A 17,277-nucleotide genomic window follows, 5' to 3' on the forward strand; every position below is an offset into this window, starting at 1 on the left:
CGACCTAAAATTCCCCGCCATAAAGGTCTCCAAGTGGCTCCGCCCCTTGAAGTACACGGTCATCCTCCTTCTCTCTCTAGAGATGGCCCGCTTTCAGTCTATTGAAAGTATATTCTCTTCCTAATAAGTTATCACTTTCACTAAAAAAAATAAAAATAAAAAAAATAAGAAGTTACAGTGGCTCCAAGCAGAAAAGTCCTGGCAGCACCAGAAGCAGCTCCACCCGGAGGCGAAAAGTTGGGACTCAGTGAGGGCATCACCTGACACCGCCTAGTGGGCGGGACTCTGCGTCGTGACGGAGTCTGCGTGGTCGTGTCACATGACCGCCTGCAACCAGCCAATAGGCGTGCGCGGCGGCAAATTTCGAATGTGACGGCGGTAATTACGAGCCACAGAGACAGTTTGGCGGAGCTGAAGGGCCGGGAGCTCCGGGCTAGCGCAGGCTGAATAACTTTGCGGAGTCTTAGGATGTGAGGAGGAAGGCGAGAACTGCGGCAGGAGTGGTGGCCAAGGTACCATTTTGGACGCGCCAGTGGGAGGAGAGTCGCCGGGCCCACTTCCGGTACCCCGTACCTTAGGCATTTCCAGAGTCCTTGCGAGACAAAAGCTGCAGGTTTTCAGGTGTGGAACGGGGGCGGAAGGTTGGTCCTTACTCGGGGTCTCTGTAGCCCTCTAAATTCGGTGGCCAGAAGCCCAAACTGTGCAGTCGGGCTGACCGGGTGCCTCCTTCTCAGCACCGTATCTGCGCATTCCGTGTCCTCCTAAATAAATGGGGATCCGAGCTTCCCACCCTGCAGAATTGTTTGGGTGAAGTGATGTGCAATTAAAGAGTTTACAGTAGTTGGGAGTCAGGATCAACGTCAGGACACAAAAAAGTTCGCAGCTATTCTAAGTGGCCCAGGCCTTTTGCTCCCGTGATTCTCTCGGGCCAGCGACACTGGCCGGTCTAGGACTAGGCCGGACTAGGGCACAGGGCAGGCAGCAAGTAGTGTAGGTTCTTTGCAATAGGGTCCCCTCGCTCGAATGTTATACAGACCGAGATCCTCATCCCACATTTTCACTCCTGCCACACCCCCTGTTCATACCATCCTCCTGGACAAGAAGCAGATTTCTTCTATGAATTTATCTTGCTAACGTGTAATAACGAACACTTTTAGATAAGCCTTTTGTTTTAAACCTTCATTAGTGGCCAGACGCGGGTGTCTTATGTCTGTAATCCTAGCTACTTGGGAGGCTGAGGTCAGGAGGATCCCGTTTGGAGGCCAGCCCAGGCAAATAGTTGGAGAGACCCATCTCCAAAATAACCAAGCAAAATGGACTAGAGGTGTGGTTCAAGCAGTAGAGCGCCTACTTTGTGAGCACTAAGCCCTGAGTTCACAACCCAGTTTCACACCCTCCAAAAAATTAATTACTTAATCTGTATGGCTTCCAAACACTTGTTCAAACTTCAGGAACTTCATTGCAGGTTTCATACAACTCAACTACTATCAGTGCTTTAAGAAGAATAGTTGCATTTGTCCTACTGGAAACCTCCCCAAATTTATATACATGTTGATAGAAATAAAATATTTAAATGAGATCTACCATATCTGTTTTACACCCTAGGCACTACCTAGAAGGAAATAAGAGAAAATACTTAAGAAAATACAAGGTTTAAGAAAATATTTGACTAAGAAGAGATGAAGCTATCCTTTATGGTGAATTGTATGCATAGATTATAGGAAACAAGAATTTGTTTGCAGTTTTAAGGTCCGCAAAGTAGACTCTAGGATGAAAATTGCGCATGGAAAGCAGTTTGGCACACTTACCATGGCATGTTGAACCATGTTAATTTGCACACTGAAAGACTAATTACACTTAGGTTTTAATATACTCAATAGCATAGTTTACTGCGTATTTTGCTGCTTTTGACTACATGTCAAACAACATTTAATGTCCCATTTGTTCATTTCTTAACTTACTTGAAATTAACAGTCTTGAGTTTTAGCATTAACTTTGAGAATACTAGCATGTTTCTCTGCCCAAGTTCCTGCTCTTTCCAGCTCTATAACTGTTACTATCTATTGAAATGGTACATAGTGCTACATGGTTAAAGTGTCTGAGGATCACCTTGACTTTCTTGAGTATGTGTGCTTATCTTAAGTGATACTGGGTTAAAAGTACAATAGAGAGACAAGAAATTGAGTGAACTAATCTAATAAATTAATGATTAAAGGAAAGCTGGAAAGCAAAACCCAGATGTATATATAATTGGTTCTGAACTAATGCTATAAGCCTAAGCACTAAAACTTGACCATAAACATTGTCAAAAACTTAAATAATAATGGAATCAAAATGTAATTATAAGTCAAGTGTGGTGGGTGGCATATACATATAGTCCCAGCTACTCAGGAAGCTGAGGCAGAAGCATTTGTGTCCACGAGTTTAAGACCAACCCAGGTAACATAAGAAGCTCCCATCTCAAAAAATTAAAGTGTAGTATTTCCCATAGTGTCCAGAATATAGTAAGCCCCAATGAGAATTTATTAAAAAATGAATAAGTGACATACGGAATCTGGCTTAGACATTAGTGCTTGATAAAGCTTTCCTATAAAGTGACAGAGGAGGATAAGATTATTCAAAAACATTGATGAGATTTGATAGTTTTTCTTTTTTGTGCCTGATTCTAACATTTTGTTGTTTTTGTTTGTTTTGAGATGGGGATTTCATTATGTTGCTGAGGGTAGCCTCAAATTCATGATCCTTTTGCCTCAGCCTCTGGAGTAGCTGGAATCACAGGTATGCACTCCAGCATTAAACTATTAATGAGATTTTAAAGCTGCAAAATCTAAGTAATTATCAGGTTAGGTATCTCTACCTATTTTGAGATAATTCTACAGTTCATGAACAACTTGTGTTTTCAGTCTTAAACTTTATATTTGATATTATCTCAAGAATAATTATTTTTTTTGGTTTAAATTCATAGGCAGAGATGGCCAAGGAAAGGTGCCAGAAAAAGTCCTTTCAAGATAGTCTTGAAGACATAAAGAAGCGAATGAAAGAGAAAAGAAATAAAAACTTGGCAGAGGCTGGCAAACGCAAGTCCTTCGTAACTGCACCCTGCCAAGTAATCAGTAAGAGAATTTTATGTGATCCCTTCACAACACTTTCTCAGTTTAGATTTAATAACTGGTAAATTTCTTTTATCTTCTTTTAGCCAACACTTCTACATTGCTGAAAAATTACCAAGACAACAACAGAATGTTAGTTTTAGCTTTGGAAAATGAAAAATCCAAACTGAGAGAAACCCAAGACATCATCCTACAGCTGAGAAAACAGTGTTACTACCTGACATGTCAACTATATGCATTGCAAAGAAAACTTACTTCACAACAAACAAAAGAAACTATTCAGGTATTTTCATTACAAAGACTAAATGTCTTAAGGGCAAAAAGTTAACCCGTGAATAAGTACTTCAGATCAATTAATTTTTAAATTAATTTGCCAGTACCTCCGTTATTAGTGAGTTGATTAAGACACCCTTCTTCCAGCCTCCAGCACAGGTTTGCTGGCCAGTTAGAAAGCTTCAAGCAGTCTTGTTCCTGCCTGACTTGGTTCTACTAGTAGAGCGAAACAATGTGCAGAAGAAATAGCTTAGCATTTTGCACTGGTCCCTTTTGAATGCTCAACTAAGTGAGTAAAAGATAAGGCAACTAAAGGTCTGAAAGTGGTAGTTGAGGTAAACTAGTCCAAAATTTAAATGAAGGCTACTTAGGTTTTATGCTTTCTGTGGAGTTTTGTTATATCCACTGAGATTTTATAGGAGCTCTTATTTAGAACATGGAACATTTAAGTGCTTTTTGGGCAATTGTTTTTAACCTACTACTTGGCTAAATAAGGAAGAATACACATAAACTCCCAGAATGTGTAGTAGAAATATCCTGAACATTTTGCTAGCCAGATTTTTAATTTGATTCTGTCTGTGTCCAAGGTCATATGAAAGACACTCAAATGTGATCCTGTCAAGCCAAAATATAATGGTCATAAAGTTTGCTCTAGAATCTTCTCTGTATCTCATTGTTTGATAATCCTAAAAAGAATAATGATGATGAGCCAGTTTCTCCTTCCCTTTTCTCAGATGCTACTGCCAGGGAAATTACATGGGGCAGAGAAAGAAAAGCAGTGGTGAGGGTTGAGTGTTAACAGAACAGTTTTCTTTCTTCCCAGTGGCCATCTGTTTGCTCCACTAGCAAGTTCATTTGCATGGGCACTTAAGCCTAGAACCCAGATAAAAAAGCCAGACCATAGGGGGAATTTGAGAAAGGAATTAAAGTCACCACACTGTTGATAGGAGAGGTCAGTGAATGTTCTTCCTTTCTGGTAACTAAGACAATTCCTTACTTTTTTTTTTTTTTTTTTTTTTCACTAGTTATTTTTTTTTTCTTTTATTATTCATATGTGCATACAAGGCTTGGGTCATTTCTCCCCCCTGCCCCCACATTTCTCCCCCCTGCCCCCACCCCCTCCCTTACCACCCACTCCGCCCCCTCCCTCTCCCCCCACCACTACCCAGCAGAAACTATTTTGCCCTTATTTCTAATTTTGTTGTAGAGAGAGTATAAGCAATAATAGGAAGGAACAAGGGTTTTTGCTGGTTGAGATAAGGATAGCTATACAGGGAGTTGACTCACATTAATTTCCTGTGCGTGTGTGTTACCTTCTAGGTTAATTCTTTTTGATCTAACCTTTTCTCTAGTTCCTGGTCCCCTTTTCCTATTGGCCTCAGTTGCTTTAAGGTATCTGCTTTAGTTTCTCTGCGTTAAGGGCAACAAATGCTAGCTAATTTTTTAGGTGTCTTACCTATCCTCACCCCTCCCTTGTGTGCTCTTGCTTTTATCATGTGCTCAAAGTCCAATCCCATTGTTGTGTTTGCCCTTGATCTAGACAATTCCTTACTTTAACAATGTGCTATATAGACACATATATATAGTATATACGTAATACAGTATAGATGAGAATTGCCTTTATAAAGATTAGATATAACTTTTTCACTTTTCTACATTCCTTCAGAATGTAATCATTTTTTTTCTTCTTGTTCAGTCAACTAGTAGAGGAAAACCATCCCTCCAAAGGCATATGAATCTTCCTGCTCTCTTTCCAAAGTTATTCCTAACATCACACAGAAATGCTATGGAATGAATGTTCAATAGTATAATCACAAAACAATAGGGAGAAAATTCTGTTATTGTAGGCCCTTCAACATTTATCATGATTTTTAAATATTTTTTGAGCAGATGTATTCTCAGCATTTAAAGCATCGGTTTATTTTCTTTCACCTACTTATTGCTTGTCACTCACTCTGAACCATCTACACTTAGGCTTCAATGTTTAAGTCAGTGTTGAAATAACAGGTAAGCTTAAAATGTTTTAATATAAGAATCTTTTTCTTGCCTATTAGTAGTTAGCTTACCAATATTTTCTAATGGTGTTTTGTTCCCTAAGTTTTATAATGCATCCTTTCAATAATACTATGTAGTTAAGTGTTCCTTTCTCCTTTATTTACCTTAAAGAATAATACTATTTTAAAACATTAGCTATTTGATATCAAATTGAAAACTTTCTATACACATTAATTTCTGGTTATTTTATTTCCAGTCAACAGTTTTAGCCTATTCTTTGTAAAGTCAATATTTTATAATTGTTTTACTGCAGGATCTATAGTGATATTTTTCATTCCTAATATTGTTAATTCTTGCCTTTTTTTTTTTTTTTTTCATTTTTCTTTTATTATTCATATGTGCATACAAGGCTTGGGTCATTTCTCCCCCCTGCCCCCACCCCCTCCCTTACCACCCACTCCACCCCCTCCCGCTCCCCCCCTCAATACCCAGCAGAAACTATTTTGCCCTTATCTCTAATTTTGTTGTAGAGAGAGTATAAGCAATAATAGGAAGGAACAAGGGGTTTTGCTGGTTGAGATAAGGATAGCTATACAGGGAGTTGACTCACATTGATTTCCTGTGCGTGGGTGTTACCTTCTAGGTTAATTCTTTTTGATCTAACCTTTTCTCTAGTTCCTGGTCCCCTTTTCCTATTGGCCTCAGTTGCTTTAAGGTATCTGCTTTAGTTTCTCTGCATTAAGGGCAACAAATGCTAGCTAGTTTTTTAGGTGTCTTACCTATCCTCACCCCTCCCTTGTGTGCTCTCGCTTTTATCATGTGCTCATAGTCCAATCCCCTTGTTGTGTTTGCCCTTGATCTAATGTCCACATATGAGGGAGAACATACGATTTTTGGTCTTTGTCAGTCTTGCCGGAGTTTGACTTTTTCAAATAGTCAGTTCTTTGTTTCACTAATTTTCTCATGGTTTTTATTGATTTCTATTGCTTCCTTCCTTCTTGATTTGAGCTCATTTTGCTCTTATTTCTCTAAATTCTTTATGACAGGACAGATTATTGATTTGGAACATTCATCTTTTGGAAATTAATTCATCTCAGCATGGTTTTGTCTACTTGCCATCAGTTTTGACATTATGTTTTAATTTCAGTTATGTGAAATGTTCTATTTTCCTTTAGACATCCACATTGACTCGTGGCTTATTTAGAAGTATAATGTTTCGTTTTCAAGCGTTTGGAAATTTCCTTGCTACCTCTGATTCATTTCCACTTTGATTCCATTTTGGTTAAAAAGCACCCCATAGTTTTTGTTAAATTTGTCAGATTTATTTCATTACACAGGATATAATTTAACTTCATAAATAGTCCATAAGTCCTTGAAAAAAAACATGTATCCTACTGCTGTTGGGAATAATGTTCAACTAAATGTTCATTAAATCCCGTTGGTTAATAGTAGTGTGTGTGTGTACATGTGCCACATATCTGTCTCCTCGTTTCTCTGCTTTTCACAGCAGAATTTAAAACAAAACAAAAATACATTCACTGTCTTCACTTCCTCAGCTTCCATTCACATCTCCAACCACTCTTACGTGACTTCTCTTTCTACCATTCTTTGTGTGTTAAGATCACCAAAACCGCCACACTTCCAAATTCAGTGGTCACTCCTTTTTTGGGGGGCAGTGTTAGGGTTTGAACTGGGCCTACCACTTGATAGGCAGGCACTCTACCACTTGAGCTCCCAGCTGTTTGTTCTTGACCTTGCAGTAACATGCAGCAGAATAGTCTTTTCTTGAAAACTTTTATCTATATCAGACTCCCCTCCTAGTTTTCCTTCTAACTTCCTGACTCTGTCATGTCAGTCTTCTTTGCTGGAAGCTTCTTTATTTTTAAATGCCTGTTGTCTGAGACTCATCCCTTCCCATCACTTTATGTACTGTCAATCTGCTGGCAACTTTGAAATTAATAGCTCAAGACCCACATACACACACAGAGCTACTATTTGATATTGCCATGTAAATATTTAAAAAGCATCTCAAACATACTTTGTACAAAGCACAACTCTTTGCTTTTCCTCTCCCAAACATATTGTGAACTTCTGTCTCCCTCTGTAATTCTTACCCATCTAAGTAAAGGAGCCTACTCACACTCAGGCCAAAACCATAAGAGGTTTCCTCCTCTCATTGTCCTCAATTCCAACCCTTTTATCCTTGTGTACAATTTATTATGGCAAGGCCTTCACCTCTATAGCCATAGCTCTACTCCCAACTAATGTCATATCTTGCTTGATTTGCTGTGATGATCTCCCAAGTCCTTTTACCTTTGGCCCTTTTTAATCCATGCTTCAAACAGTGGCCAAACTGATCTTTTTAAAGTTTATTATTTTACTTCCCTGCTTAGGGTGACTTTCTATCACACAGACTAAATTCCACACTCATGGCTCTCAAGACTCTTCATTATGCAGCCTCCATCTCCCACTATTCTCCATTACTGTGTTTTTCTTAACTTGGTAGGTTTTTCCCTAATCATGAATTCTGTATTTACTATTTTCCACTTCTTTTTCTTCCTCCTGCTCATTCAGTGGCTGACTCCTTTCCATGCTAGATCTCAGATCTAAAAGATCTCTCCAAGGGCTGGTGGAGTGGCGCCAGTAGTAGAGCACCTGCCTAGCCAGCGTGAGGCCCTGAGTTCAAACCCCAGTAACCACTGGGGAAAAAAAAAAAAAAACCTACCTCAATTAGACTCTGACTTCACTGACTCCCCTCTGGTATTTCCTTCTTAGCACTTACCAGTATCTAAAATCATACACAGTAGGCCCTTGTTTCCAAGCCGTTAAGGAAAAACCATGCACGCTCAAGGAACCTACAGTTCAGTACTGTACTACAATTGCTTGATTCATTTTTCCCAAAAATACTGTATCTATCCTTTTTTTTCTTCCTTTCTTTCTCTTTCTTTCCTTCTTCCTTTCTTTTTCTTTCCCTATACTAGAATATAAGATTTAGGAGGGTAGGATTTGATCTACTTTTCAGCTGTCATAATCTCGGTTCCTAGAACTGCGTGGTACCATAGTGAACTGCTAATAAATGTGTATCATTGTTATGAACGTGTATTTCTTCAGTGATATACACTGTAACAGTGTGTTCATACACTTGAGCAACAGTAGGCAGTTTAACTGTTTTCTCGTCTTAATATATTTACAGAACCAAAAAACATGTCCCTCAGGAATACACCCTAATGGTGATGACTACACCAGGGATTTATCTGTGAAGGATTTCCTGTGAGTATCAAATTCATTATTGTGGTTATTAATACCAAGAAAAATTTAATTCTGTGATCCATTTACAAAAGGAGGTTTGTGTCATAAAGTCTGATGCCCTGCTCAGAATATATTTAAGAAAATTTGATGTGTTAAATTCTCTCATAGTAAACCTAGAGCTTTCTTTTTCTCATATTTAGTTACTTTGATTTCTAGAAATAAGAAGCTTCACTTGAATTTTTATGAGGTTTTTGTTGTTGTTTCTTATTTGTTTTTGTTGTGGTGAGCTTTTTTGGCAAGCAGTATTGGGGTTTGAACTCAGCACCTCCTGCTTGTTAGGCAGGTATTCTACCACTTGAGCCATGCCCCCATCTTTTTGGGTTTTTTCTTAATTTTTTCAGATAGTATCTTGCATTTTTTGCCTTAGGCTGACCTCAAACCACAATTCTACCTATGCTTCCCACATAGCTAGGATCACAGGTACAGCCACCACACCCGGCTTATTGATGAAATGGAATCTTGCTAACGTTTTTCCCCAGGCTAACACCAAAACATGATCCTCTTGATCTTTGCCTCTCAAATAACTGGGATTACAGGCATGAGCCATTGTGCCTGTTTGTATTTTGAGACAGGGTCTCACTCTGTTTTCTAAGCTGGCCTTGAATAAATAGCCCACCCTCCTGCCTCATCCACCCCAATTTCTGGTATTATAGGCATGTGCCCCCTTGGGCAGCTCAGAATTTTGTTTATTTCTTTATTTTTGGTACTGGGGTTTGAACTCAAGGCCATGTACTTGGTAGGCAGTTGCTCTACCACTTGAGCCACACCCCCAGCCCTTTTTGCTTTGGTAATTTTTCAGATAACTCTAATCCTTTTTATCTGGATTGACCTTGAACTGCAGTCCTCTCTCCACCTCCCAAGTAGCTGGGATTATAGCTGTAAGCCACTGTGCCCAGCTCAAAATTTTTAAACTTATTTTCTTTCAGTCAGTTTTTTTCCTTTATATTATGTTTTTTGGTCTAAGAAGGATTTATTATTAAAATGATAAAATTTTGGAGTTTTAAAATAATCGTTTTAGGAAAACCTATATAATAAAACATCGTATTGAACATCGCTGTCACACTTTTTCCATCAGACCCCACATAGCCTCTTCTCTTCATCAAATGTATTTTATGTTTGTTTATGAATTACTGAGATATAATTATCTATAGTAAAATGCAAAGATCATAATTACGTAGCTAAATGAGTTTGACTAAGGTATATACCTGTAGAACCCAAATCTCAGTTAAGATGCAGAACATTAAATTGGGCCTGTAATCCCAACACTCAGGAGGCTGCAGCAGGAGCATCATGAGGTTGTGATGGACTACGTATTGTGTCCAGGCCACTCTGGGCTTTATAGCAAGACCCTGTCTCAAAAATAAAAACAAGAAAATACAACATTGCCCTCAGACTAGCCCAGGCTTCCTTAGTCTTGGTGCTGCTAACATTGTGAACCAGGTAATTTCTTTGTCTGCACACTGTGGGATGTTACAGCATTTTTAGCTTCTGCCTACTCAACCCCTCCCCAGTTGTGGAAACCAAAAATGACTCCAAATATTGGCCAATGTCCTCTGGGAAGTATTATCGCCTCAGGTAAGGACTACTGTGATAGACATTCCCCTTCTGTCTGTTCTCACAGAAATAACCACAAATATGATTTCTATCCCCATAGATTACTTTTATTTGGGGAGGGGGGGTAATGAGGCAGGGTATCACTATATTACCTAGGCTGGATTTAGACTCACTATTCTCCTGCCTCAGAGAGGGCTGGGATTATTAGCATGCACCACCACGCCCAGCTTCCATTGATTACTTTTAATCATTACTAGTTTTTAAACTCTTGAATTTTAAGATGTGGAAAAATATCTTATGGGGGAAAAGTTAAGATAAGGTAGTCAAGTTTTTATAAGATTTCTAAAGTAATTATTAGTTACTACTGCTATATGTCCATTACCTAAACCTGTATTTTAATTTTTAATAATCTAGAGTGGAAAATTGTCTATACAGAATAAAGAACAAACTTTCCATAAGAAAACTGCCAGTGACAGGTTGTGAATTTGTCTCATGGGCCAAAGAAGAATGATATTTTTAAAGAAAACGAAGTGTTAAATGATTTCAGAAGAGTTCAGTAGTTGATACCAATAAAGCATTTATTACCAACAAATCACAGATCTGCTAATGATAAAGCAGGCTTTTAAAGAGTTGAGTGACCACACTGCATTAAAAGAAGCGTATCAGTTTGGACTGGCTGTTCCTTCAGGTAATGAAGTGAATTGCGGTGTATGTGCAGGTGGAACTCCTGAGAGTTGAATGTCGGTCCTAACAAACCAGCCTTCTCCATGTAATCAGCAAAAACATTTTTTGTTTTCTTTGATACAGAACAGATCTACTAATCTGAAATGGAATGAAAAAAGAAAAAAATGTAATTTAGGAAAATTTTTTTATTTGATTTTTTTTTTTTTTTTTTACAAAATTACTAAACAAATTTCTATTTTTCATTATTTTCTAAGGCAAGTTCCTCTTGAAGAAACTGACCTTCCAGGACAAGGAGAATCGTTCCAAGTAGAAGGTAATTCAAGTAAAATCTAATTAAGAGCACTGTCTTTGAGAACAAATAACATAATTAAATTTCTCTTAATTCTTTTTTTAACTTTTAAATCTGCTTATCCGGTATTCTGCTCAAAGTGAATCCGTTTGTTTTACATGCTTACAGGCTTAAAATGCATCCATCCTGGGCAGGTGGAGTGGCTGAAGTGGTAGAGTGCCTGCCCAGCAAACATGAGGCCCTGAGTTCAAACCCCAGTGCTGCCAAAAAAAAAAAAAAATTAAAAAAACATGCATCCATCCAAACTAGACCTGGTGTAATCTCAGCCTTCAGGAGGTAGAGGCAGGAGGACCTTGAGTTCAAGGCCAGGCTGGGCTACATAGCAATACCCTATCTCAGAAAACAAATCAAAAATATACACCCATCATTGCCAAAACTACTCAGAAACGTTGGCTATAATGATGACTGCAACTTACTAAACCCTACAAAGTGCTGAGCTCTGAGTTCTGTACTGTACTGTATATACATTGTCTTACCTAAACTAACAACAGCCTCGGAATATAGGTACATTTGGTTCCAGTTTTATATAAACTCAAAGGACTAAGTCATTGAACAAAAAAGTAATCCAGATAGTAACAGGCTCACAAAGCCAGCCCAGGCAGAAAGTTAACATGATCCCATCTCAACAAAAAGCTGGGTATTGTGCTGCGTTTCTATAATCCCAGCTACATGAGAGGCATAGGTAAGAGGACTGAAGTTCAAGACTGGCCCCAGGCAAAAATATGAGACTCTCCAAAAAGTAATTAAAGCAAAAAGGGCTGGCAGAGTGGCTCAAGTGGTATAGTGCCTGCCTAGCAAGCGCAAGGCCTTGAGGTCAAACCCCAGTACCACCAAAAAAGAAAAAAGAAAAACTCCTTAAATTCAGGACTGAACTCCAAAGCTATGCCCTTCTTTTAAATTGATGTCCTAGTTCTAAAATATCAATCCCTCTACTTGTATTAAGCTTGAAGAAGGGATTGTTTGGCTCTGTCCTGTGATGCCCTAGACTGCCTGCGGACTCTGCAGAGTTCCCAACAGCAAGAAGGCCCTTGCCTGAGGCCTCAAGACATGACCCCTCAACCTGGGACTTCCTTGCCTCCGAAACTGCTGAAGACACCAAGATTAACATGATTAAGACAACCTGCAGTTTCGGGCCACTGGAGCTGCACCCGGAAGTCTCCAGTCACCAACTCTTCTTGCTTATTGGTACTCTGCTCCTCCTATCCCTCCCTATAAAGCCCTTCTGCCTACCCGAATCCCTTAAGATTGGCAATGGCCTATCTTTGGTTTGCTACCTTTCCAAATTAATCTTTTTCTTTGCTTTCCCTCCAAAAAAAATAGGATAGTTTTGGATTAAGCAAAACCACATGGACATTCCTAGTTTTCCTATGAGCGCAGGTTGTATTTCTTACCTGAGAGGCCTTCCAGTTATCCAAATCTTCCACACTTTTCAAAGAACAACTCAGCTTCCACTTTCTTATTATGTTTATCCCACTTTGGAATATGAAGTTCTGTTTCTCTGACTCCATACTCCCAGATCTTTTCTTAGTCCTTTATTGTTTTGTTTTTGACTTTTTGGTAGTACTGGGATTTGAACTCCGGACCTTACCAGGCATGTGCTCTACCACTTGAGTCACTCCACCAGCCCTCATCTTGGAATATTTTTAAAAATTAAGATTCTTTCACAGGTCAAATATAAGGCATCAGTTGATCAGTGACAGTAAATAGATGGTGATGCTGTTTTCCAGATTATTTGTGTACAATAAATGTAGGAAAACTGTAGACTGATTTCACTGTACCTTTGACTTCTAAGATTCTTAAAATTCAAATTTCCAAGGTATAAAACCCTTTCTCGTTTATATTTCAAATTTTCAGAGCTAATACCTCCTATTCCTCAAAACTCACTGGGATGTGACTTTGATTCAGGTAGAGCTGAGTCTACTGAGAATGTCTTACCCAGAACAGTATCTGTCCGTCAGCATTTAAAGAAACATTTTAATAGTCAAAGTGAATTTGATCCCGTGGAGGATTTTGAAGCCAGTCATTTGGCAGGGCAGTCTTTTGAACTGGAAAGAATCGGATATGTTGAAAACCCAACTGCCAACATGCATGTGCTTGAAAATGTAGAGCAAAATGTCTGTCGATGGAACAAGCACCAAATTAACTTCTCACCAAGGCTGATTCAGCCAGAAAAGTTTACTAAATCAGAAGTCATTTTAGAGTCCAAACCTGAGCACACTAAAAGTAAATATAAAAATGCACAAAGAAGAAAAAGAGAAGAGAAAAGAAAAGCTAACAGAAGGAGAAAGTCAAAACCTATATTGAAGCATAAAGGGAAGAAAAGTAAAAATAAACAAACTGTTTCACCCCCAAAACTGGGTGAATCTGTCAGTTCCTGTGATGCTTACAATTTTAATTTGGAAGAGGGGGTTCACCTTACTCCTTTCCGACAGAAACCAAGCATTGATTCTAATAGAGAAGAAAACAGCAGCAGATCTGAGGTGAGCATCTGTGAATCCAGCGGCTCTGGAGATGATTCCGATGACCTCTATCTGCCCCCTTGCAAGTACACGCAAAGCCTTACCCGCAGATCAGACCAGAGACCTGTCACCAGACCTCGATCTAAGAGAGCACTAAATTACACACCTGAAAAAGAGGCAGAAGAGTCTCAGCCAACAAAAACCCCTACCAGTAAGTAATGTACTTGTTGGCCTACATTTTAACGTGTATGATACACGATCATTCTTGATGCTTATATATCATCCTTGCCATCTGCTTCTCTGGCAGGGGTTAGGAACTCACCATCTGTCTCTCTGGGGGAACCTGTAGTCTGACTAAATAGTGGGGGGCAGAAGGTGGAAATCACAGTTGCCTTGCTTTGACCTAATTTAAGCAAATCAAAATCTTTTAACAACTATTGTCATGACATAGCATTTTAACTATCAGTAAATGAGACCTCCCAAAGGCAGGGAAGAGGGGTAATTTTGGGGGGAATTTGGTTGAATTATAAGATCTTTTATACACTCAAGTAAAATATCCCCTTGAAAATGAAATCAAACTTTAATCTGGTGATTTGTCATTTTAATGACTTGCTTTACATTTAATATGGTAGGAACCATGATTTAAAATAATTTTTTAGTTAATGAAAGTGGACTAATGAGACCAAGGAAGTTTTTCCTTATTTGATAAGCTTAATATTCTTTTGTAAGACAAATAAAAGCCATAGTTCAAAAAGTCTTGCTTTTCTTAGGTCAAAATGTAGGTATGGTTCAAATATTGGTGACACTGACTGGACCTGCCAACAGATTCTCATCTGGCTTTTAGTACATAGTGAGTTTGTGTCACTCTCAAAATAGTGTCACGTTATTTCATTTGGTCCTCAGAGCAACTCTTGAGTCATCATGCTGATTTTGTTCAGAAGGATAATAAAGTCTAAAAAGCTAAATCAACTTTCCTAGTCAACCAGTTAGACAGTGGTAGCTTGCAGGAGTCTTTTTTTAAAAGATATGCTATAATGATAGAATAAATCAAACAAGATGGCAAGATGTTGATAATTATTGAAGTTGAGTAACTTTGGGTCCGTTATACTACTGTTGCCATCTTTTGTGTAGATTTGAAAATGTCTATAATATAAAGTTTTGAAAAGAAAATAATACTTTCTAAAATAGTTGGGAGACTTACCAGCATCAGCAGTATCTGGAATTTTTTTTAAAATGCAGACTCACAGGTTATATTCCATGCTTTCAATTAGAATTTGCATCTCTGTGGATTTATAAACACATTAAAGTTTAAGAAGCATTATTCTGGAATATAACAACTAAACTGATATTGTTGCTTAGAACTTACTCAAACTGAATGTTGGAATGACTAATGTATGTTTATGGTGCAAAAAAAGACAATTTGAAACTCAGATAACTTTAGAGGACATAGTTGCTTAGTATAGTCATTTCAGTGAAAAGTTAGTATTTCTTGGGATGCAATTTGCTTTTTATATCTATTTAAGATTTTTTGTCTTGCAGTATCCTTACTGTGTGCTGGGTGCCTGCCTCTGATGGTAGATGTCACTCCAACGTACAATAAGTTGGATGTTTATGATAGGTAAAAAACTGACTAACCTTTTTAAAAGTTAGCTTGACTAGAGGGAACACATTTGATCTTGGTTTTCACAGGCCGTGATTTATAATTCTTATTTATTTAATAGAATGACTTTAAGTGGTGATAAACTTGGTATTGGAAAAGCTAGAGAGGCTTCGATGATTTTTTTTTTTCTTTTGGCAGTCCTCGGCACCTCATACTTGCTAGGCAGCCACTCTACCATTGTGCCACACCACAGCCCAAGAGGCTTTGCTAATTGTAAATAGCAAGGTGTGACTAAAATAAAATTTCATAGTTTAAAGTATCTAAGTATGCACAAGATATCAGAAGAGAATGCTAAATTTTAGTAAAATGTCCTATTACTAGTAATTCACATCTACCATAATTAATATTTCAACGTTATCTGGCTTGAAAGGAAAAATACTGAAAATGCTTTTAAAATCTTAATATAAAATGCCTAATTTTGTGTACATTTAGAATATATAACTGAGAACAGTTTTATTGCTGTGATTTTTTTTATTCCCCCCCCTTGGAACCATATTCAGTAAAAGTCATTTTCATAGGTGGACCTCCTGAGGCTCACCAGTCACCTCATTGTAGTCTGAAGGATATCACCAATGTCCCCTCGTATCCTGCAGTGAAAATCAGGAGACTTTCTCTTTCTCCAAAAAGGAATAAAGAAAGCACAACATCTCTGCCTAAGCGCAGATGCACAACCATCGTGAACTATAAGGAACCAACACTAGCTTCGTAAGTATCTGATTTGTAGGGCTCATTAGTAATGACTCACATGGGAAAAGTGAAACCACTGAGCTTTGTTCAGTAATGAGTCTTATTTGAAATAGAAAACTCAACAAAAAACAAAAGTGGGAACACTAAAACCGGCCTGTTTTTATAATAATTTTATGCTGAAGAGTAAGTTAACACTGTTGTAATTGCACCTGACATTTCTTTTTACCCTTTCAGGAAGCTAAGAAGAGGGGACCCTTTTACAGATTTGTGTTTCTTGAATTCTCCTATTTTCAAGCAGAAAAAGGACCGGAGACATTCCAAAAAAAGTACACAGCAAGTGCAATGAATCTTGGATGCTATTTACATTTATCCTACACCTTTTTTTATTGCTCTGTTGAAAATGTGAGGCCATACACAAGTGGATGGATACTGCCATAGGATACTCGGTGGTGGGACCTAGACTGTGAATGTTTCTTCAGAACTACACTTTAATCTTCATGCTGCCTAGACCTCTACGTTTTATTCATAATGTATCTTGGCACCAATATCTTGAAAATTACATAATCTTCTGGCATCTTTTTATTTACATTTTTCCAATAACTAGGGCTACTAGAAATGAAGAACTTCTTAAGACATGATGAAAATGTTTTGAAATTCGTATCATTTTTGAGTAAAGTAGATTCCTTGTCATTCACAGCAAGACACACCGTAAGTTGTGGATTCCTTATGCCAAATTTGGGTTTGGGGGCAGGTTTTGTTTTGTTTTTTGAAATAGGGTCTTCCTATGTGGTCCAGGCTGGTCTCAGCCTCCCCCAGGTGCTGGAATAGCAGGATGCACCACTGTGCCCAAGCAATGTTAACTCCTCAGGAAATGTGTATGGGACCGTGATTAAAAAATCAGGGACTAGGTGATAAGTTACGAACCCCACTTCATATTGTTCAGTGATTCCTCAATAAAATCATGTTATTGTGGGGGTGGGAGGGTTAGCATAGCTCCTTAGTGAATTTATTTAACTCCTTCCTCTTAACACTTGGTGTCAAAAGTGTAAATAGTGAGAGCTTTTATCTATTTCTGATCAGTGAGAGGTAATTAGTTCAGTTCAGAAAGCCTGACATCAATCTATACTTGTATATACCTATTTAAACTTAAATCACTGGTGGTCCATTTTTAAAGAACAATAAAATTTGTCAAAGATA

At 38.3% G+C, this 17,277-nt stretch overlaps 1 protein-coding gene across 5 annotated transcripts; it reads left to right on the forward strand.

Annotated features, from left to right (window-relative positions):
- Window positions 1-344: 344 nt before the first annotated feature.
- On the forward strand, window positions 345-17,277 carry Sgo1 (shugoshin 1). Of its 5 annotated transcripts, none has more exons than XM_074043833.1 (9): window positions 345-621; window positions 2,697-2,778; window positions 2,966-3,113; window positions 3,197-3,393; window positions 8,572-8,648; window positions 11,180-11,238; window positions 13,129-13,944; window positions 15,912-16,098; window positions 16,315-17,277. In XM_074043833.1, exons 3-9 carry the CDS (start codon window positions 2,972-2,974, stop codon window positions 16,424-16,426), a joined length of 1,590 nt encoding a protein of 529 aa, XP_073899934.1. In that variant the 5' UTR covers window positions 345-621; window positions 2,697-2,778; window positions 2,966-2,971; the 3' UTR covers window positions 16,427-17,277. The 5 variants fall into 5 exon arrangements, with proteins under 5 accessions (XP_073899934.1, XP_073899932.1, XP_073899931.1 ...); XM_074043831.1 differs by having other exon boundaries at window positions 345-512; XM_074043830.1 differs by lacking the exon at window positions 2,697-2,778.

This window comes from Castor canadensis, chromosome 10 (genome assembly GCF_047511655.1).
Source record: "Castor canadensis chromosome 10, mCasCan1.hap1v2, whole genome shotgun sequence".
Taxonomy (NCBI): domain Eukaryota; kingdom Metazoa; phylum Chordata; class Mammalia; order Rodentia; family Castoridae; genus Castor; species Castor canadensis.

What these genes read in the sequence shown, in the direction of transcription:
- Sgo1 (XM_074043833.1), top strand. Translation starts at nt 2,972, where the DNA reads ATGGCCAAGGAAAGGTGCCAGAAAAAGTCCTTTCAAGATAGTCTTGAA. An exon ending in AGAATCGTTCCAAGTAGAAG is followed by an intron (nt 11,239 to 13,128) that starts GTAATTCAAGTA and finishes TCAAATTTTCAG; the next exon opens with AGCTAATACCTCCTATTCCT. An exon ending in GCCAACAAAAACCCCTACCA is followed by an intron (nt 13,945 to 15,911) that starts GTAAGTAATGTA and finishes TCATTTTCATAG; the next exon opens with GTGGACCTCCTGAGGCTCAC.